The 24,011-nt window shown below is 41.7% G+C and overlaps 1 protein-coding gene across 1 annotated transcript in view; it reads left to right on the forward strand.

The window, feature by feature from the left end:
• The first annotated feature begins 7,198 nt into the window (after positions 1–7,198).
• Positions 7,199–24,011, forward strand: part of LOC124867826 (slit homolog 1 protein-like) — a 97,127-nt gene continuing 80,314 nt past the window's right edge. The window contains exon 1 of the mRNA XM_047364464.1: positions 7,199–7,755. Coding sequence (XP_047220420.1) covers positions 7,529–7,755 — 227 coding nt within the window. The 5' untranslated portion in view covers positions 7,199–7,528. The remainder of the gene's footprint in view (positions 7,756–24,011) is intronic.

A 24,011-nucleotide genomic window follows, 5' to 3' on the forward strand; every position in this document is an offset into this window, starting at 1 on the left:
ACTTGAACCATTTACTTCTATTGAGTTCACCGCCAGGTATTGTTCTTGGCTGTCTCCTACAGTGGGGTGGGACACCGGACCACTGAATCTAATCTTCCTACTCATACTTGTTCTGGACTCTGTAGATGTGTGGGGAAAACCACAAGCTTGGGAAGGAAATCTCTGGAGAGCAGCTTCTACGTTTTCCAGCACTGAGTGGAAGGTTCTCTCATGGTGTTGCACATGTGGCTCACCTTCAGAGGTTTCAACCTGTGAGACAGGATTTATCTCCACCCCCCAGTTCTCTGGGGATGGGGTTGTGTCCTGGCTATGCTCAGCTACCTCCAACCTTCTGGCTCTCAACTCAACTGCTTCCAACTTCTCTTCCACTTCTAACAGTTCACACCTAGTTGCATCTATTGTCTGTATTGTATCATCCAGCATAAACTGCAGTTTAAAACACTGGTCAACTTCCAACCTGACCCTTCGCTGATATAAGAGAGTGAGCTGTCCTAACACATCGGCCACCTGTGTGTCTTTTAGTGGGTTCTTAATGACCTGGAGCAATTGATTATTATTACTATTAGGAGTATATTATTACTTCTCTGCAGTAGAATTGAGCCAAGATTTAACCATATCTCACAGCTTCCAGAGTATCACAACTGTATTACTTCGTGCAATAGTGGTATCTGTCATTTCAAGGCCCTTCTAAGGGAACGCCAATTATGTAATAATTATGATTATTGATTAATTAATATTTATCAAGAATTATAATTTAAAATCATAATTTGAGAAAAAAAAAAATTCTTAACCAAAAATCATTACTTACAAATAGAAATCAGAGATTTCCTCTGGTGTTTGCAGAAATGGAGGGTGTGTTTGCACCTCAACCATAACTGAGCCAGTTTAGGCTAAACCTGACTCCCCCTTACTCCATCCAACAGGGAGGGAGGAAGGCTCCCTCCCTGATAAACTAAGCCACTCTAACTATAAGCTTTATCAAAAAGGAAAGTTTTAAGCCTAGCCTTAAAAGTAGACAGGGTGTCTGCCTCACGGACCAAAACCGGGAGCTGGTCCACAGGAGAGGAGCTTGATAATTAAAGGATCTGCCTCCCATTCTACTTCTAGAGACTCTAGGAACCACCAGTAAACCTGCAGTCTGAGAACGAAGTGCCCTGTTAGGAACATATGGAACAATCAGATATCTGATGTATGATGGAGCTAAATCATTAAGGGCTTTATATGTGAGGAGGAGAATTTTAAATTCTATTCTGGATTTAACAGGAAGCCAGTGAAGGGAAGCTAAAATAGGAGAAATATGATCTCTCTTTTTAATTTTCATCAGAACTCTTGCTGCAGCATTTTGGATCAGCTGAAGGCTTTTCACTGCATTTTGTGGACATCCTCATAGTAACAAATTACAACAGTCCAGCCTTGAAGTAACACATTCATGGACTAGTTTTTCAGCGTCACTCCTGGATAGGATATTTCTAATTTTGGCAATGTTCCGGAGGTGAAAGAAGGAAATCCTAGAAACCTGTTTAATATGTGATTTAAATGACATGTCCTGGTCAAAAATAACACCAAGGTTTTTTACTTTATTACAGGAGGTCAATTTAATGCCATCCAGGTTAATTGATTGACTAAGCGGTTTCTTTTTTAAAGACTCTGGTCCAAAGATAACAACTTCTGTCTTGTCTGAATTTAGAAGCAGAACATTTAAAGTCTTCCAAGTTTTGTGTCTTCAATACATGTTTGTAGTCTATCTAACTGGTTGGGCTCATCAGGATTCATGGATAAGTAAAGCTGAGTATCATCAGCGTAACAGTGAAAATTTATCCTATGCTGCCTGATAATTTGACCTATTGGAAGCATATATATAGTAAAGAGAATTGGTCCAAGTACTGAACCCTGTGGTACTCCACAATTAACTCTGGAGTTTAAAGATGATTCATCATTTACATGAACAAACTGGAATCTGTCAGACAAATAAGATTTAAACCAGCCTAGCGCTGTTCCCCTGATCCCTACAGCATATTCCAGCCTGTCTAAGATAATATTGTGATTAACTGTAGAAAATACAGCACTGAGATCTAACAGGACAAGTACAGACACAAGTCCATTATCTGAGGCCATAAGAATATCATTAGTGACTTTCAGCAGAGCTGTTTCAGTGCTATGATGAGCTCTGAAGCCTGACTGGAACTCTTGAAACAGGTCATTGCTGTGTAAATGCTCACACATTTGATTAGCAACTACCGTATTTTCCGCACTATAAGGCGCACTTAAAAACCTTTAATTTTTTCAAAAAATGACAGTGCGCCTTGTAATCCGGAGCGCCTTATATATGGATCAATTGCTTAATTGGTTGATCCATACTGGTTGTACACGGCGCTCTGTCAAAATGTTTCAGTACGACTGGTAAACTACAAAGCCGCACCGCTTGCAGCATTACGGCTACCGTAGTCAGGGGTGTCGCCGAAGTAATAGCGGTAAACACCTGTACTGTGCTTACTCCTAGTCCAACACCACTTGTGTGTGTATAACGTTTGAATGTACTGTTGCAGGAATTGCCTGAACTATATGTGATTAGAAGCTCAGTGTGTGGGGTGTATGTTTCGTGTGTGTGTATGGAAGATGTTGACATTACTCCTCCGGACAGAGGTGGCGCTGTGTGCTGCCGTAGCTGAGAATCAAGAGTGAAGGAGTGACGTCGGTATTATTGTGTGTGTGGGGTGGGTAGAGACGGCGACCGGAGCAGCGGTGTATGAGTCTGTAAGCCCTGTGTTTTTACGTGCTGCAAAGTCATTAAAAAGAACCCCGAATCTCGTCAACAACTCAGTGTTTTGATGCTGTTTCTTCATGCTCAACTCGGCAACGTATGAGTGAGGGAGTTAACCCCGAGGAAACTAGTAACTTCGGCCCTGGAGAAAGCGTCTCCACTGTGTCATCAGACTATGGTCAGGGGACAGAAACAGGAAAGGTTAACAGTACTAACGTTTGATTTAGTGCATCAAACTGTTTCTTTTACGTGTTTACTGAATCAGGGAAAAGTTCCCTTTCACGTTTTAACTAACGTTTGATTTCAACTTCAACTTCATAGACTCCAATGCATTCCTAACGTGCGGTTGGCTCTATTCAATAGAATTCTATGTAGAGGAGACCTTACCATGAGAGTGAATGGAGTTATCAGAACGCTGGTTTGTAGTGTATTAATAAAGTTTGACTGACTGACTTATCTGACTGTTTTGTTGACATCCTCTTTAGCACAGCTCCATCAAGTGGATGCATAACGCAACCCCAGTCAAACGTTTGACTGCAGTAGCTTCTATTCTATGCGCCTTATAATCCGGTGCGCCCTATATATGAAAAAAGTTCTAAAATAGGCCATTCATTGAAGGTGCGCCTTATAATCCGGTGCGCCTTATAGTGCGGAAAATACGGTATTTTCTCAAGAATTTTAGATAAGAATGGAAGACTGGACATAGGTCTGTAATTCTTCAAGTCATCTCGATCAAGCGAAGGTTTCTTAAGTAAAGGTCTAACTACAGCTAACTTAAAAGCCAGTGATACATATCCATTTACTAATGATAGGTTAATCATACCTAAAATGGGTCTGGTAATCAGAGGGAACACTTCCTTAAATAATTTGGTTGGGATTTAGTATAACATACAAGTTGAAGGTTTAGATGAAGCTAATATTTCTGATAACTCAGAAAGCTCCACGGGATCAAAACAGTCCAAACACAGATCAGGTTCTGCAGTTATTTCCAATGTTGTCTCACTTGCTGAGGATGAAGTAATCATCTTCAGGAGTATGTCAAAGATTTTCTTTTTAATAGAATCAATTTTATTTTGGAAGAATCCCATAAAGTCATGACTGCTAAGAGCTAAGGAAATGGATGGCTCAACAGAGCTATGACTCTGTGTAAGTTTAGTAACTGTACTAGAGAAACCTAGGATTATTCTTTTTCTCTTCTATTAATGATGAGAAATAAGCTGTTCTGGCTTGGCGAAGTGTCTTTTTATACAACAGTAGGCTATTTTTCCAGATTAAGTAGGAATCCTCTAGGTGTGTAGATCGCCATTTTCTCTCCAATTTTCTAACATTGTGCTTTAAAGTACGCAGCTCTAAATTAAACCAAGGAGCCTGCCTCCTATGAATGATTACCTTCTTTTTCAAAGGGGCTGCATCGTCTAATGCATCATGCAATGATGAAGAAACACTATGAACAAAAAAATCTATTTGTGAAGGGGAAGAAACAAAATTATTGCCCTCCACTGTGTTTTTCTGTGATAATGAGGAAATTAAAAGTAGAACAGATTCTTTAAAGGTTGTTACAGCATCGTCTGATAATGATCTACTATAATGAAATTCTCTTTCAGTTGTGGAGTACTCGGTTAAATTAAACTCAAAGGTTATTAAGAAATGGTCAGACAGGACAGGGTTATGAGAAAATATTGTTATGTCTTTACACTCAATGCCATATGTCAGCACAAGGTCCAGAGAATGAAGACAAAGGTGGGTAGGTTTGCTAATGTTTTGAGCAAAGCCAATTGAGTCTAAGATAGCTTTAAACGCTATATTTAAGCTATCACTTTCAGTGTCAATATGAATGTTAAAATCCCCCACTATAATAACTTTATCTGTATTTAACACTAAATCAGATAAAAGGTCTGAAAACTGATCTAAAAATTGAGAGTAAGGGTCTGGTGGACGGTACAAAACAACAAAAAGAAGTGGTTTTAGTGCTTTGCAATTTGGATGAGGAAAACTAAGGATTAAATATTCAAAAGAGTTGTAGCTATTGATTGGTCTGGGACTAATCAATAAATCCGACTGAAAGATGGTTGCTACTCCTCCTCCTCGCCCAGTATTTCGAGAAATGTGAACATTTAAATAATTAGTAGGAGTTGACTCATTTAATCCTCTTGCTGCAGCCAGGTTTCTGTGAGGCAAAATAAATCAATCTGATTGTCACAAATCAGGTCACTAACTAGCAATGTCTTTGAAGAGAGAGATCTTATGTTCAGTAAGCCACATTTAATTGTTTTATTTTTCTTTTCGGTCTGAGTTGTGTTTATTTTTATTAGATTTTCCTGATTTCCTCTTTTTAGATAATTCTTTAATCTATTAAATTTTGGCTGTGGGCGAGACACTGTCTTAATAGGGTAATGGGTGGGTAGCAGTACAGAAGCTGCGGAGAGGAGTATTAAACTACGACCCTGCTTCCTGGTCTGATGGAAGGAGTACTTTGAAAGAGAGTTGATGAATGAGGAAAATCAGAGAAAACAAGGGGCTGAAGAAGTGTCTATTGTCGATCAGGAAGTAGCAAATATCACTTAGCATGAAGTAAGGAAGGCATTATAAAGGATGAAGAGTGGAAAGGTAGTTGATCCTGATGATATACCTGTGGAGGTATGGAAGTGTCTAGGAGAGACAGTGTTTTTGACTAGGCTGTTCAATGAGACCTTAGAGAGAACAGCAGAGTTGAGGCAAATACAGAGGAATATGTTGATGAGTCATACAATGAAGTTATGTGACACAGTAGTGAAAGCTAAGACGCAGTCAAAAGTGAGAAGCAGTAAAAAATAAGCCAATAAGCCAAGAAAAAAATACTACGGATGATATATTTGCTTTGAGGATGTTGATAGAGAAGTGCAGAGAAGGTCAGAGGGCACTGGATTGTGTTTTTGTAGATCTAGAGAAACATTATGACAAGGTGCTGAGAGAGGAGCTGTGGTTTTATATGAGGAAGTTTGGAATGGCAGAGATGTTGCAGAGGTGCAGAACATGTATGAAAGCTGTAAGACAGTGGTGAGATGTGCTGTTGGTGTGAAAGAGGAGTTTAAGGTGGAGGTGGGACTGCATCAAGGTTTGGCTCTGAGCCCCTTTTTGTTTGCTGTGGTGATGGACAGGTTTACAGGTTTGCCCTCCATCTCTCCAGAAGAGAGAGGAGAAAGGGTAGCAAGACAGAATACATGTGTGTGAACAAGAGGAACCCAAATGGAGCCGTGAGGTTACTGGAAACAGAGATAAAGAAGGTGGAGGACTTGAAGTACTTAGGGTTAACAGACAGAGCAACAGTGAGAGTGGAAAAGAGGTGAAGAAACATGACCAAGCAGGTTGGAACAGGAGGAGAATAGTGTCAGGTGTGTTGTGTGATAAAAGTGTATGAGAAAGAATGAAAGCAAAGGTGTACAAGACAGCATCAGAAACGAGTACATCAGAGGTTCATAGATGTCTTGAAGATAAAGCAAGAAAGGCCATAATGAGATAGCTTGGATATGTAAAAAGGAGGGACAGTGAGTTCATAAGTAGAAGGTTGCTGAGGTTAGAACTGCCAGGCAGGAGGCCTAGAGGAAGACCAAAGAGGAAATTTATGGATGGAATGAAGATAGTGGATTTGAGAGAAGAAGATGCAAAAGACGGGGTTAGATGGAGACAGATAACGTTATAGCAAACCCTGAAAGGGAAAAGGCAAAGGAAAAAGAAGAAGAGTCTAATCATATGTAAAACAAAATTTTAAAGAATTTTGTAGTAGTTAAAAGCTATAATTTAACTAAGTACATTTAAAAAAATGGATGAAATTTTACCAATTTATTTAAATGTGTCAATTCCATTCAGAAATATTGATTCAATTCTATCCGAACACAATAATCACATTCTTTCACCAGTTTTGCTTGTTAAATGTTTTATCAGTGTACACAGCAGAGCTTCTTCAGCTTGTCTTTTCATCTCTCCACAAAATGGCCTGTTCTTTTCTGTTTTCATGTCTTCTCCAAAGTTTCCCAGTCAGATACTTCAGAGTGATCATGACTAGCTCTCCGCTCCCTCCCTCTCTTTTCATCATGTCCATTGAGCCCTGGGCTCTTTTCTTCCTCAAGGGAGGAGAGTGGATGTGGCGAGAAAGAAGAAGGAAAGAGAGAGAGGAAGGGGGTGCGGGTGGTGAGTGGACTGCTGCTGTCACTGGAGGTGGCGGCTGCTACTGCTGTTGCTGAATAGATGTGAGTTCATTCTGGATGTTGGTGTGTGTGGGGGGTGGGTGTGTAAGTAGGAGGAGTCTTGCTGCTGTTATTTGTAAAAGCATTTGATGGATGATTACTCTGGGTGTGTGATATAGAGAGAGAGGGTGTCCCCCCACCCCTTTTCTTTTTTTTCTTTTTCTAGTGGCTCACTGTTTGCTGCACAATGACTCAATGAAAAGTGGAGGGGAGAGGCAAGTGCACTGTACAGCTGCAAGAGCGAGAGAGAAAGCACACAGGGGAGCAGAAGAAAAAAAACCAATTGGAGGAGCTGGAAAGCTGGGGACAAGTAGAAGAAGAGGATACATTTGTCCTTTTCCCCTCTCTTTATCTCTCTGAGATTCCTCTTTGGGATCAAGTGGCAATTGTTAAGCTCAAGCTGAACTTCGGCCGACTGTGCTGAAAACATTCTCCTGCTCTTTCTCTCCACTTTCCAAAGACAGTATAAGTGCTGGCGTGGTGACAGGAGGAGGGAATCAGATATTTCAACTGATAGACCTGGAGTGTCGGGGAAGACAGCAGGATGCCAGCAGGGACAAGAAAGGATGGAGTCAGGTCAGCAGGCTGTAGGAGGATGGCAGTGGCAGTCAGCCCGGGTCTGTGGACAATGCTGGCGTGGGCTGTCCTGGTGGGTCAGGGAGGTGTCGAAGCATGTCCCGCTCCCTGCAGCTGCCTGGGGAACACGGTGGCCTGCAACGGCCGGGGAATCCACTCTGTTCCCAAAAACATTCCCAGAGGGACAGAGAGGCTGTAAGTAGTCAAACATGCAATTATTTCTTCTTCTCATCCTGAGGACCAAATGATCTCACAAACAGACAGGCCAGGGGAATTCTTTAAAGTGACATGACATAATGCTGCTTTCACTTAAAGGGGAAACAACCTGTTTACATCTGGTTATAATACTTATTCAATGCCTTGGAGTTTAGGTTTATTTGTAAATGAGGGTTTAATGGCTGCACAAGTATAATCAAACATATCCATTTATAAAAGATGGGTTTAACTGAAGATAAACTACTGTGTTTCTGAGCTGCAAATGTATTTGCAGTGGTAGATTTTTTTGGAGGCATGACCTAGTTGCTGCGTAGTTATCTTAATATGTGCATACAAGATTAGATCCTTCTTCCTCTCCTGACCAGTTATCTCTTTTAACTTTATTTCTTAAAGACACTTTGATGCTGATTTGCAGCATTGCTTCCTGCAGCTGATCCTGGCTGCAATAACATATTTATTATGTTTGTTCTGGTATTTTCTCCCAGTCTTCACTTTTAAGGGTGTAGTTCTGTTCTTGAATATCTTTAATATCAGGGTAACACAAAATGTGATTAATCTATTGAGAACTCAGTAAATAAGGTGAAGAACCAGCAATGCGTTTGTCAAAAAAAATATTATCATCATATTTTCATTTTTAAAACGTTTGTTGGCATTACATGCAAAATTCTCTATTTTTACTAAAAAAGCAGTTATAGTTACAGCCAGCGACATTTATTAGCACCTCTATCAATTTCTATCCCAATTATCTGTTGTAGATGAAGCTCTGTTGTTACCTCTGTCTGTTGGTGCTATATCGTATCGCTTAGTCATTTACAAGCCTGGTTAGTAAGCATGTTTTGTCTCAGCTCAGCCAGATTTTGTTGAGAGGACAGAAAATATAGAGTTGCCTTTATTATAAACAATTTAAAAGTGTGATGAAAGGTAAAAAGATGTCTCTATAAAGACATTCACTGACGTCTAACTGTAGCTTAAAAATGATTATGGTTGATCAAATGGGCTAAAAAAAACGTTCAACATTTTTGTTGTGGTAGGGTTTAAGAACTTCTAGTTTTGAACAGGTTTGTCTGGGCACAATGAAAACAAGAACCACCTGACCTGAAGTAGCCATAAAGATGATGTCCAGTGTTTGAAGGGGTTGAAACTAAACACATCAGAGTAATTGCCACATTTAGCCTGGACAATTTCCACCTGCTCTTCCACCAAGCAGTTTAATGTGATACAACTATTGTTGGAGCAGAACTCTATTATAAAACAAGTTTCAGACAGATAACCTCCTAAACTCTCTGACCTTTTTAGTCTCCACCCCTTAGTTTTGAACCTACAGACTCCTAAAGTGAATTTTTTTGTTACATCAATATTTCTCTAAATTTCTAAAACTTAATTGTAATTTCAAATATTGATGAAATACCCTATTGATTTTTCTAGCTACACTGCGCCACATATTTTTTTTAACTGCTAATTCAGTCGATGAAAACATCTTTGTCTGCATCAATGTGTGCAATAAAAATTTCCCAAAGGACCACATGAGTAAGTATAACTGTTGTTGAGGGCCAGATCATTGACTGAATGTAGTTAATCCAAAATTATGTTTTATGAAAAACCCTAAATATGATTTTCAGTGGCTGCTGGTAACAGTAGTGACTGCAACTGAACAGTCCAATACAACAGGCCATAGGCCATTATATTCCTCCTGTAAATATTTTAGAAAAACAACTGTCAAAAATGATTAATGTGCAAGTTCTTCTATTCCATGTATACATAGTCTGATAGTGTTAACTGTAATCCCTGAGAACCGCAGTCTGTTCCCCACATCAGAACCACTCTGCTTCAACCACTTAGCATCTTGGGCCCTATCATCTGTGTCAGATGTGAGCATCTACTGCATTGAGACTCCATCCAACAGGGTGAAAATGTTAAGAGTGAATTTATGACAACTGGTCAATGTGTTTTTATTATTTTATTCTGGAAAATAACAACCAACAAGTATTGTATTCCCAGCATCATTAGTCATGCAGACACTGATATTGCAATGATGTGATGGTATTGTGCAGAACTTAGTTACAACTCAATATATTGTTGGAAACTACTCGTACTCGTACTCATACTCGTCGTCTTCTGCTTATCCGGGACCGGGTCGCAGGGGCAGCAGTTGGAAACTATACATTCTGTGTCAGTACTTCTGTTTTTAGCATGAACTGACATTGACATACACACACTACAGGATGATAAATTGCCTGCCCTCAGGATTTGACCTCTAAATAAAAGACAATAAAATAATGTATATTTAGATTTGCACAGGCTAATGACATTTAATGCATGTTTTATTTTAATTACTCTTGATGCATATTTATTTTTCAGCATGACTCCATTCCATGTGTTTTCTCTGACACTGTTCACATCTTCAGCTTACATTTAAACCTTAATGGAAGATGTGTCATGATAAAAAACAATAAAAATGATAATAATGTTGTAGTTTCCAGCACAGATAAAAATGGATAGAAATAGATAGTGGCTATGCCCAAAGATTGCCTCTTGTTAAATTCTAAACTCAAGAGTCTACCTTTCATTTTGTGGCCTCATTGAGTTATATTAAAGATCTTCCAGGTCTTGTACAATGAAACTTGCACTTTTATCCTTTTAGTGCAGCAACCTGTTATTTCCAGCCTAGCTTAGTTGAGATGTGTTCTTGGCAGATTGCATCCTGAACTGCAAGTGTTGAGACTGATGTCGCACGATACCTATATCATTTTGCTAATTTTTATTTCTCCTGATTGATTACTAAATATTGGTGCATATTTCCAACATTTGAGAGAAGCTCTGCACTGTTTGAATCTGGTGAAGTGAAACTCCTCTAACTAATGAACTTTAAATGTAAATTTGATTTAAGTTCAGTTCAACTGATTTGTAATTGAAAAGTGTGTCGCCAACACGTTAACCTTCTATTTGGATGTGTTCTGATTGTACATTTTTAAACATTTTGTATGTTCACCGTTTGCTTCTGTTTATTCTTGAAGCTTCTTCTCAAGGAGCCTTGTAGCGTTCTGAGGATGAACGTGTTTGTGTTTATACCTGGTGACGTTATGTGTTTATTTCAGGTTCCAGAGTGCTTGTGTATAAATAATTGATGACTGTCAGGGGTGCTGGCAGAGATACATTACCCTGCATTTCCTTTGGTTTACTGTAGCATGGAGGAGGTCTCTGCTTTAAGGTGTGTGTGTGTGTGTGTGCGTGTGTGTGTGTGTGTGTGTGTGTTTGAAAAACTTTCCTGCATAGTTGCACACTCAGTCTTCTTTAGTTTAGAAGAACAGTCATTAATAACAAATATTGACATCTGGACATACTTCATATGGAGTAATTATCTAAATCCATCAGAGGTTGAATCTGACCAGGGTCATATAATGCTATGTGTTTGTCACAGTGTTTTTAGTTTAACTCTGAAAACAACTCATTGCATTTTAAAGCTTGTGTTATGATGTTATGCAAAAGTTTATTAACTTTATCTTGACATCTGGGAAAGCTTTTTATCGGCACACCACTCCAGATTAACGACTATTTGCTTCCCTAAAAACTAACCAAAGCTTAGAAGTGCTGAACCCGTTATTAGTGGAGGAAAACCAGTCACATTTTTATAGATCTGAAGCATGACATTAGTTAAATGTTTGGATACCACTAACCATTTTTCTGACGATTACTTTATGATGGAAATTTCAGGTTAAGGTTTTAAAGACATTTTAGAACTAGAAATGTTTACCAGCTTTTACATTATTGTATTTTTATGTTTACACTGTAAACTTGTAAATGTTTACACTGTAGTCGCCATGAGAATCCTTTATGACGACTACAGAATCGAGGCACGTGACGTCGCCCGGTACGGCGGAGCCGGGGTCCCACCCTGGAGCCAGACCTGGGGTCGGGACTCGTCGGAGAGTGCCTGGTGGCCAGGTTGCTCCTCGTGGGACCCGGCCGGGCCAAGCCCGAATGAGAGACGCGAGACCATCCCACAGTGGGCCCACCACCTGCAGGGGAACCGTGAGGGACCGGTGCAAAGAGGATTGGACGGCAGACGAAGACGGAGACCTCGGCGGCCCGATCCCCGGATGCTTAGGCTGGCTCTAGGGACGTGGAATGTCACCTCGCCGGGAGGTCGAGAGATATCGACTACAAATAGTCGGGCTCGCCTCCACGCACAGCGTGGGCTCTGGAACCCATCTCCTCGGGAGGGGCTGGACTCTCTTCTACTCTGGAGTGGCCCGCGGGGAGAGGTGGCGGCCTGGGGTGGGTTTGCTTGTTGCCCCCCAGCTCAGCCGTCTTGTGTTGGGGTTTACCCCAGTGGATGAGAGGGTCGCATCCCTGCGCCTTCGGGTTGGGGAGAGGTCTCTGACTATCATTTCGGCCTACGGGCCGAGTGGTAGTGCGGAGTACCCGGCCTTCTTGGCGTCCCTGTCCCTGGGTGCTGGATAGTGCCCCTCCTGGGAACTCCATTATTCTGCTGGGGGACTTCAACGCCCACGTGGGAAACGACAGTGACACCCGGAGAGGCGTGATTGGGAGGAATGGCCTCCCCGATCTGAATCCAAGCGATGTTTTGTTATTGGACTTCTGTGCTAGTCACGGATTGTCCATAATGAACACCATGTTCAAACATAAGGGTGTCCATCAGTGCACTTGGCACCAGGATACCCTATGCAGGAGGTCAATGATCGACTTTGTTGTCATATCATCAGACCTTCGGCCGCATGTTTTGGACACTCGGGTGAAGAGAGGGGCTGAGCTGTCCACTGATCACCACCTGGTGGTGAGTTGGATCCGCTGGAGTAGGAGAAAGCCGGACAGACTTGGCATGCCCAAGCGCATAGTGAGGGTCTGCTGGGAGCGTCAGGCGGACCCCTTGGCCAGGGATGTATTCAACTCTCACCTCCGGGAGAGCTTTGACCAGATTCCGAGGGATGTTGGAGACATAGAGTCCAAGTGGACCATGTTCTCCGCATCTATTGTCGATGCTGCTGCCCGTAGCTGCGGCCGTAAGGTCTGCGGTGCCTGTCGCGGCGGCAATCCCCGAACCCGGTGGTGGACACCGGCAGTAAGGGACGCTGTCAAGCTGAAGAAGGAGTCCTATCGGCTGTGGTTGGCTTGTGGGACTCCTGAGGCAGCTGACGGGTACCGTGGGGCCAAGCGTGCTGCGGCCCGGGTGGTGTCAGAGGCAAAAACTCGGACCTGGGAGGAGTTCGGTGAGGCCATGGAGAAGGACTACCGGTTGGCCCCGAAGCGATTCTGGCAAACCGTCCGGCGCCTCGGGAGGGGGAAGCAGTGCTTCGCCAACACTGTTTACAGTGGGGGTGGGGAGCTGCTGACGTCGACTGGGGACATTATCGGCCGGTGGAAGGAGTACTTCGAGTATCTCCTCAATCCTGCCATCACGCATTCCCTGGTGGAAACAGAGGCTGGGGACTCGGGGTTGGACTCTTTCATCACCCAGGCTGAAGTCACTGAGGTGGTTAAAAAGCTCCGCGGTGGCAAGGCTTCGGGGTTGGATGAGATCCGCCCTGAGTACCTCAAGTCTTTGGATGTTGTGGGGCTGTCATGGTTGACACGCCTCTTCAACGTTGCGTGGCGGACGGGGACAGTGCCTTTGGATTGGCAGACTGGGGTGGTGGTCCCCCTACATAAGAAGGGTGACCGGAGGGTGTGTTCCAAGTACAGGGGGATCACACTCCTCAGCCTCCCTGGTAAGGCCTACACCAGGGTATTGGAGAAGAGAGTCCGGCCGATAGTCGAACCTCAGCTTCAGGAGGAGCAGTGTGGTTTTCGTCCCAGCCGTTGAACACTGGACCAGCTCTATACCCTCTACAGGGTACTCGAGGGTTAATCAGAATCAGAATCAGAATCAGAATCAGAAAAGCTTTATTGCCAAGTACGTTTTTGGACATACAAGGAATTTGTTTTGGCATAGTCAGTGCAATACAATACAAATTAAACAGTATAAACATATCTACAATATAATATAAATGGGAGTATAATGGGAGTTTGCCCAACCGGTCCACATGTGTTTTGTGGACCTGGAGAAAGCATTCGACTGTGTCCCTCGTGATGCCCTGTGGGGGGTGCTCCATGGCGATGGAATCGGTGGCTCTTTACTAGGGGCCATACGATCTCTGTTCAAGCGGAGCAGGAGTTTGGTTCGCATTGCCGACACTAAGTCGGACCTGTTCCCAGTGCATGTTGGACTCCGGCAGGGCTGCCCTTTGTCACCAGTCCTGTTCATAACTTTTATGGACAGGATTTCTAGGCGCAGCCAAGGGCTGGAGGGGGTCTGATTTGGGGACCAGAGGATTTCGTCTCTTCATTTTGCAGATGACGTAGTCCTGCTGGCCCCATCTATCCAAGACCTACAGCATGCACTGGAGTGGTTCGCAGCTGAGTGCGAAGCGGCTGGGATGAAGATCAGCTCCTCCAAGTCCGAGGCCATGATTCTCGACCGGAAAAGGGTGGCTTGTCCTCTTCAGGTTGGAGGGGAGTTCCTGCCTCAAGTGGAGGAGTTTAAGTATCTCGGGGTCTTGTTCACGAGTGAGGGAAGAATGGAGTGGGAGATCGACAGACGGATCGGTGCCACAGTAATGGGGGCGCTGTGCCGGTCCGTTGTGGTGAAGAAAGAGCTGAGCCGAAAAGCGAAGCTGTCGATTTACTGGTCGGTCTACGTTCCTTCCCTCACCTATGGCCATGAACTTTGGGTCATGACCGAAAGAATGAGATCCCGGATACAAGCGGCTGAAATGAGCTTCCTCCGTAGGGTGGCTGGGAACTCCCTTAGAGATAGGGTGAGGAGCTCGGCCATCCGGGAGGGGCTTGGAGTAGAGCCGGTGCTCCTCCACATCGAGAGGAGCCAGTTGGGGTGGCTTGGGCATCTATACTGGATGCCTCCTGGATGCCTTCCTCGGGAGGTGTTCCAGACACGTCACAAAATGCCAATCCCTATGTAGTATTGGAAAGTCAACATGTATCTTCATGAATCAGCTGGTGCAGGGTGACACGGGGATTTTATACAATCCAGAAGTGCTGTGCTAACATCTGCCATTTGATCATTGTGGAAATGTGTTGAACCATTTGACTATCTCTGCAGTACTGATTGGTATTTTATCTATTCTTACATAAATCAGTATCAATAGAATCATAACACCGGGCTGGAAGTTTTTAATCTTGGGGATGTATTTTGGGCTGCCAGAGTGTGCATGAGTCAGTTTATAGAAAGGGTTTTTGTGAGGCGTGTGCTTCTCATGGAGGCTCTGAACCTGACAGACATTCTCTGTCTGCCCTGGAGTCTCCTCCCAGTGGAGCTTGTCTGAAAGACCTCTAAAGGGAGGCATCCAGGATCCATTCTAATCACATGCCTGAACCACACCAGCTGCAAGCAGTGAGAGGAGCAGCAGGTTTACTCTGAGCTGCACCCAAACAACGAAGTAGATCACCTAAACTCTGAGAGTGAGTCCTTTCTTAAATTAGGTAAGGGCTGAAATACAGACACACTGGGAAATCAGGAGCCTTTATGATTGGCTCAGCTCTTTTTTCCGCTGACTGGAGAAACCCCAGCATTACAGCAGAAGAAGCCCCAATCCATCTATTTATTACCTGCTTCATCCTAACATCACTCCTGTCTTTATTATCTTAGAGTTAGACATATTTTTCTCTGTAGTTGCATGGCACCAACTCACAACAAAAGTCAAAACACACAAATTATGAATTTTTATCCAAAGAAGCAAGAAAATATATTTTTAAATTGGCAAACCTGTCAACATGGAACAAATATTAATGTATAGATTTTATGAATGCTCTAATTCTAACTGTGTACTTATTTCTATATTAAGTGATTGATTTTTTAACTAGACATTCTCTGTGTTTCTAATCTCTTCTTAATCTTTAAATATCTTTTAATTTTTGTGATTCTTTATTGTTTTTTCTGGAACCTGTTACTAGGTCTGTAGATGGAAATTAGGTGGAAAAAATGTATAATCTGGCGCAGTAAATCTTTGCTTTTTGAGTTCAGGGGTTTCTGTATATGATCCCAGATAAATAAACATAAAGATAAATAAATAAATAAATGAAAATCTCAAGGCACTTTACAAGAAAAGAGCTTCAGTTCAAAGCCAGTTATACGGAATCCAAATAAGCCCATATGTAATAAATTTAAGAGTTCAATACAGTAAGATCATGCAGTTCCAGTTAAGAAAAGATCGCCTATCTAAGCTAACTGCTAACAGACTGTGTTGAATCTTGTAGCATTAGGCGACAGTGGACAGGAACAACTTCCTTTTAACAGGAAGGGGCTTTAAGCAAATCTATGCTCAGGATGGGCGAACATCTTGACAGAAGTGTTCCACCACAGTCTGCAGGATGCAATCTAATTCCATCCTTTTCATTCTACTGTGTCCTAACAGCTTGCCCCCTAAAGTGTTTCCTGTACATGACTCCAGCTCTATATATTTGTGTTTGTTGCAGCTCTTTGGCCTATTTAGGACACTATGTAAAGGAAAGGGTTCTATTGGCTTTTTTGTGAGTGTAATCCAAGTTTAAAATACTACTAATTGGAGCATCAGACATAGAACACCAAGTAGATCTACTCATGTTTATTATTGAAGCGTTTTTCTAAAAGACACATCATAACCCTTCTGGGCAAATATAAACTGTGTGTGGTTTCCTAGTCCGAGATTTAATTAGCTTGTCCTGCAGCAGAGAGGAAAGACTCATTAAACAGTTATTTGTTAAAAGTCTTGTTGCCCAATAAGCATGTGAAGCTGATCTGAGTGTGTGTGTCAGTCAGAATGCCAGCCACTGGGGGAATACGTCAGTGGTGTGTAAGATAGACAGGGTGTGTGTTCAGTTACTCCAGTTCTGAATTCCCTGGGAATGCTGCTTGCACAGAGTAATAATGGGGTCATTTATCAAGGTGACTGCACCAGTCACACTAAACACCCCTTCTTGTTGGATTATCATGGCGATTCTACAAAATGGACTCAATGCCCTTTGGGCTCCAATGAGGCTGGTTAGTGTAGCAGAAACAGAGGAAAGGGTGTTACACAGACAAATAAAGGAGAGATGTTTGTATGAGTATGTGACTGCCAGCAGCTGAGTGTTAATGTCAGGAGCCATTCTGTAAAACAATCATGGCCCACATCTTTTATAAAGTGTTTTACCTGATCATAAATAGTGCTTGATAAAGCAATACAAAATTCATGTTTTGTACTCTGCCTTGCAGCCCTTGAACATTTTCACATTTTATGTTACAACTTTTTATGTGATAGACAAACACTAAGTAGCACAAAAATTGTGAAGTTGAAGAACATGAATTTTTTTTTTTACAAAGAAAGATCTGGAAAATGTGGTGTGTATTTTTGTCTTGTCCCCTTTACGCTAATACCTTTAAGGGAAATACAGGGCAACCAATTGGCTTCAGTCAGATGGAGAGCATCTGAAAACAGCAGATTTCAGCTCCTCACACAGATTTTTAGTTGTGTTTGGGTCTGGATCTTGACTTGATAATTCTAACTCATGAATTAGATTTCATATATCCCCTACCATTGATGGTCTGGCTGAATGATCAGGGTCATAGTCCTGCTGGAACGTGAACCGTCACTCTGGCCTCAGGTCTTCTGCAGCTTCTTGTAGATTTTCTTCCAGGATTGCCCTGTATTATTCACAACAATGGATGGCGTGTTCACAGTGCTGAGCATTGTTAGTTTTCTGCAGCTCCTCCAGAGTGGGCCTCAGAACCATGTTCTGCTTGCACGGCGGAACACTTTAATAACTAACTTCAATAACTAATTAGGTGACATAAAGGAGGATGAATCAAAATGAACATCAAGCTTCAAAAAGTTTAAGCCTATGAATACTACACAATAAGCATATTGTTACATGATACAGATGCTGTTGCAAATGCTACACTATATATAAACATAGAGAAAGTAAAACATTTTGGCTCAATGTTTGCATTTATTATACACGTTTTTGTTGACAATGTCTTTACATGTTTTTCTTTGGATCTAGCTGCCTTGAACAATGTCAACACTGTTCCCTTTTCCTATAAAATACACTGGCACAGAAAGTAAGAGCATGCTTAATATGAATCCAAACACCAGGGTTTTAAGGGTAGAAATTATAGTACAATGTTTTCCTTTCATGTGTTTTTCTGTTTCTCAGTTGCTGAGTCTTTCTTTGTTTTTAACATCCAAACACATTCTCACACATGCACCTCAGCTCTCATTTTTATTACCGCTCGCTACCTTCTCAGCTTTTTGCTCTGCCTCTCTCCGCTCTCTGCCCATCTCTTACAATAATCTATCTGGGTCCCCTGCGGTCTCTGAGTGGAAAAGATGCCACTTAAGAAGTGCCATTAGATGTGAGTGTATCCAATGCTGCTAATATTAGTTGCAGCCCGTGCTTTGCCACAGGGGAGAAATATGACAAATGAGATAAATGAGAGAAAAAGCAAACAGAAAAAAGGTTCTGGAAGTGGAGTGGGAATAAGGAAGAAGGTAAGTTTCTTAGGGGGAATTGTGGAAGTAAAGATGAAGGAGGATAATTGATGTGGGGAGAGGTGAAAGAATAGATAATAATGGATGATGAGAAAAAGTAATCGCACGGTAAAAAAGGATTTTCAGTTTTGTATTTGTCCTGCAGTCTGCTGTTTACTACAATTATTTACAAATTTACAAAAATCTGAATGTGAACACGTGGATTCCCCCAAAAACAGTGTCTGTATTTCTAGATAGATATTTTTTCTCAACAGAGGTTTCTAGATATACTTATGATTTGAAACATAGAGCTACTGCCATGATCCACACCTTTTTGTGTTTTAATTGCCCCTACCTTTCCATGTAGTTCTTTTAGCCTCATTTGTATTTTAGTTTCTGTTTTCTGTCCCTTTATTGTTGGGTTCTCCGTTGCTGTCTTCTTGGTTCCTGTGTTTCCTACAGGTCCTTCTCAAAATATTAGCATATTGTGATAAAGTTCATTATTTTCCATAATGTCATGATGAAAATTTAACATTCATATATTTTAGATTCATTGCACACTAACTGAAATATTTCAGGTCTTTTATTGTCTTAATACGGATGATTTTGGCATACAGCTCATGAAAACCCAAAATTCCTATCTCACAAAATTAGCATATTTCATCCGACCAATAAAAGAAAAGTGTTTTTAATACAAAAAAACGTCAACCTTCAAATAATCATGTACAGTTATGCACTCAATACTTGGTCGGGAATCCTTTGGCAGAAATTACTGCTTCAATGCGGCGTGGCATGGAGTCAATCAGCCTGTGGCACTGCTGAGGTCTTATGGAGGCCCAGGATGCTTCGATAGCGGCCTTTAGCTCATCCAGAGTGTTGGGTCTTGAGTCTCTCAACGTTCTCTTCACAATATCCCACAGATTCTCTATGGGGTTCAGGTCAGGAGAGTTGGCAGGCCAATTGAGCACAGTGATACCATGGTCAGTAAACCATTTACCAGTGGTTTTGGCACTGTGAGCAGGTGCCAGGTCGTGCTGAAAAATGAAATCTTCATCTCCATAAAGCTTTTCAGCAGATGGAAGCATGAAGTGCTCCGAAATCTCCTGATAGCTAGCTGCATTGACCCTGCCCTTGATAAAACACAGTGGACCAACACCAGCAGCTGACACGGCACCCCAGACCATCACTGACTGTGGGTACTTGACACTGGACTTCTGGCATTTTGGCATTTCCTTCTCCCCAGTCTTCCTCCAGACTCTTGCACCTTGATTTCCGATAGACATGCAGAATTTGCTTTCATCCGAAAAAAGTACTTTGGACCACTGAGCAACAGTCCAGTGCTGCTTCTCTGTAGCCCAGGTCTGGGGAATGCGGCACCTGTAGCCCATTTCCTGCACACACCTGTGCACGGTGGCTCTGGATGTTTCTACTCCAGACTCAGTCCACTGCTTCCGCAGGTCCCCCAAGGTCTGGAATCGGCCCTTCTCCACAGTCTTCCTCAGGGTCCGGTCACCTCTTCTCGTTGTGCAGCGTTTTCTGCCACACTTTTTCCTTCCCACAGACTTCCCACTGAGGTGCCTTGATACAGCACTCTGGGAACAGCCTATTCGTTCAGAAATTTATTTCTGTGTCTTACCCTCTTGCTTGAGGGTGTCAATAGTGGCCTTCTGGACAGCAGTCAGGCCGGCAGTCTTACCCATGATTGGGGTTTTGAGTGATGAACCAGGCTGGGAGTTTTAAAGGCCTCAGGAATCTTTTGCAGGTGTTTAGAGTTAACTCGTTGATTCAGATGATTAGGTTCATAGCTCGTTTAGAGACCCTTTTAATGATATGCTAATTTTGTGAGATAGGAATTTTGGGTTTTCATGAGCTGTATGCCAAAATCATCTGTATTAAGACAATAAAAGACCTGAAATATTTCAGTTAGTGTGCAATGAATCTAAAATATATGAATGTTAAATTTTCATCATTACATTATGGAAAATAATGAACTTTATCACAATATGCTAATATTTTGAGAAGGACCTGTATAAGTTCATCATTCTTTACATTAAAATATATCCACGCACCATGTCCTGTTGTGGCCTTAGTCCTTCACAAACCCTGACAGTATCAGTCTTTTATTACCTCACACCTTGCTTTTGCAGGTGACTTTTGCATGTAGATAACTTTTGCAGAAGTGCTACGTCAACATTGGCCTGTGTCCCCCCTGTGTTGATTTAACTTATTGATAATTTAGCTGTTAGCATATTTAAGCATAGTTCAATCAATCAATCAATCAATCAATCAATCAATCAATCAATCAATCAATCAATCTGATTAAAACAGACCTCAAGGATAGTGGGAGACTGCGCCACAGTTTAGGAACTGCAACTGAAAAAGCTTGGTCTCCTTCAGTCACCAACTGAGTCCTTGGAACCACTAAAAACATTTGGTTTTCATATCTCAGCGTCTTACAAAGACTCTGTTTATATAAAAGTTAGGTGAGGTAAGAAAGTGCCAGAACATTTAAAGATGTAAAAACCAAAAGTAAAATCTTAAAGTTAAAAGAAACAGGCAGTGTACACAAGCGTGACTGACATTGATAAGACTTTCCTCCTGGTTCTGATTGGTTGCTTCCGGGACCGGGAGCAGTCTGTCTCTGTAAACGGCCGTCAGACCACTGGGAGGAGCCAGAGAAACTTTTTTTTCTCCACAGATTTTCAGTCTCATATTCTACTGTCAGGACATAGTGACGGTTTTAACAAATATGTAAAAAATAAATTTTTACAAAAGTTAGCAGAAGTTAACCACTTAATTGGTGGCGCCAATTGTTTGGCAGCCTCACTTTGGTCAGTCTGCCCCAAGGCAGCTATGGCAACAATGTAGCCCACCACTGTCAGTGTGTGAATGTGTGTATGAATGGTTGGATGTCCGATTGTAGTGTAAAGGACTTTGGTGTCCTTGGACTTGAAAAGGTGCTATACAAGTACAGGCCATTTACCATTTTTACAACAATTTCAACAAAGAATCAATTATCCAAAAAGTTTATTAACTTTTTGCATGATTGTATGTATGATTCGATTGTAAAGTGCCTTAAGATGGCCTGTGTTGTGAATTAGCACTATATAAATAAAACTGAACTGAAATGAATTGAATCAAAGCATATTCATATGTTAGAATGGCCCAGTCAAAGTCCAAACCTGAATCTATTCGAGAATCTGCGACAAGACTTAAAAGATGATGTTCATAGAGCGTCTCCATCAGGTCTGACTGAGCTTCAGCTATGTTGCAAAGAAAAATGGCGAAAGATTTCAGTCTTGACATATACAAAGCTGGTAAGGACATGTTCTAAAATCCAACATTGGCTGAGGGTGGCTGAATACCAATGCACACCACACTTTTCTTTGATATTTAAATGTATTATTTTTCTTCCAATTTACAATTATGCACAGTTTTGTGTTGGTTCATTGCATGATATTCCAGTAAAATTCATAGAAATTTGAGATTGTGATGTGAGAAAATGCGACAAAGTTCAAGGGGTGTGAAAACTTTTGCAAGGCTCTGTATAAATCAAAGTTGCGTAAACAAAAAATGTCTATGGGGTTATTGTTGCGTTGAGTCTAAAGAAGATAGATGGGGTTAATATGAATACCATGCCAGATTACAATTCAGGAGCTGTTCTGTTGAGCATACTGTTCTCTGTTGTCTCTGTTGTTTCTATTAACCTACAGTCTATGTGGTTTTTAAGGGGAAGCAGAGTCTTGTTTACTCTAGGCGTGTGTATCTTGATACTGTATTGATTACTGCATTTTTTCTGGGGCTCAGCTAACAACCAAATTAAAATTGCACGCGGCAACTCATTTGTATCCAAAAGCTCTGGGGATGTATCCATTTTTCAAGTGAGGAATCCACGAGCAAAATGATTGGAGAAGCTTTAAATCGGCAGTATTAGTATATGCTCACTGTATGTTGCTACAACACTGTAGTTGACAAGTAAACATTTCAAATAAATGTTTAGCAGTTATTACATGATTTCTCTTCAGCAATCGAAAGGAAGTTGTGTTTACTGTAAGTCATATCTCTGTGCTGGCCTCTCTGTCCTTTTTGAAAGCTGACCTCCTGCTGCTCTCCTTCCCTGTCAGATGTTATGAAGAGCAGAGCTGAGCGGGGTAACTGCCAACTGAGGTGGGCGATTGGGTATGCATGTGCAAGACGCGTTCTGCTTTAATGAGCTATTGTTTGGCTGAGTCTCCAATCAAGTGCAGTCTGTCGCTTAGCTGACCCCGAGACCCAGCCATGCTGCAAAGAAATCAATTAACCATGCATCATTGTTCCTCTCTTTCATCCTCCTCACAAAATTACAGCTGGAGACATTTTGTAATTAACGGCTTGGTGTGTGTTTTTTTTCTCTGAGTGAAGCATGTCATAATGTGGACATCATTGACTGTATGCTGCTTTGCCTCTTGATACTTGTTTTGCGTTAAATGTCAGGGTAATTTCACACACATCTAGGGAGTTATTCTGGAACCCCCAACATGTTGTTTTATCCAGCCATCCTTCACTCCCTCCCCTGTAGCCTATCCTATGCTTTTGCCTTCTCTTCTGCTCTCCCCTGTTGTCACTTAGAATAACCAAGCTTTCCATCTTTGTCCTTTCAGACTGACAGAAAAAAGGTTTTTCTAGCAATGCAAAAGCGTATTTCACCTTCTTCACCAGTTTCTTTAGCATGTATTGAATGTAGTGGCTATGACAACATGACAGCAACTTGGCAATCCTGAAAAGAGACAGAAAATGCCTGAATTTATGTGCCAACTCAGGATGTTGCTAGTGCAGATTTGTCCATTTAAAAGTGGATTATGACAATAAAGTCGTGATTGAGGTACAGGTTTTATACTCAGTCACCAGTATGTTTGTAATTCCACTTCCACACTGCAGTCACAACCAAGATAGCTTTGAGTGTCTCTTCAATAACTTGGTCACTAGCTCTGTCATCCCTGTCCACTGGAGTGTCTCCTTCCGTTAACATTTTCATTTGTTTTCTATCTTTGGCTGTGACTCCCTGACTCTCACTTGGGAGACTTTTGGCAAGATAAATGACATGAATGAAAAGAAGAACTGGATTCAGAAAACATGGGGATGTAACTTCTGGAACGGAATTTAATTCATGGATTGTTAAAAAAATATTTGTAACATTATAAGTTCGTACGCTCCACACCTATGAGGTACTGGTATAGCTGCATGCATTTTGTTTTTATTCAAAATATATTGTTTATTTTTTTGTTTTAAACAATCGCTAACTTAAATGTATTTTTTTTGCATGCAGGCCCATAAAATACCCTTGTTCCACATGTTTGATGTGTCCCCTGATTGGCTCGTGGCAAACTTGCTTACAGGGGTTCCTATAGTTTTTTTTAAACAGTAGCTTTTTTCTTGCTACTCCGTTCCTAAAGGCCTGATTTGTGCAGTACATGACTAATAGTTGTTCTGTCCACCTGACTGACAGACCTCCATGGGAACCATGGGCCTCTTGGCTGCTAGTCTCGGTATTGCTCTTCTACCTGACCTGTCAGAGTAGTTAGAGGCCCATGTCTTGGTGGATTTGCAGCTGTGACATACTATTTCCATTTTCAGATGGATTGAACAGAGCTCTGTGAGATGTTCAAAGCTAGGGATATTGTTGTATATCTCAACCCTGCTTTAAACTTCTCCACAACGTTCTTGCTGCTGTGTCCCTTGGTCTTCATGACGCTA

This window comes from Girardinichthys multiradiatus, chromosome 5, assembly GCF_021462225.1.
Source record: "Girardinichthys multiradiatus isolate DD_20200921_A chromosome 5, DD_fGirMul_XY1, whole genome shotgun sequence".
Taxonomy (NCBI): Eukaryota; Metazoa; Chordata; class Actinopteri; order Cyprinodontiformes; family Goodeidae; genus Girardinichthys; species Girardinichthys multiradiatus.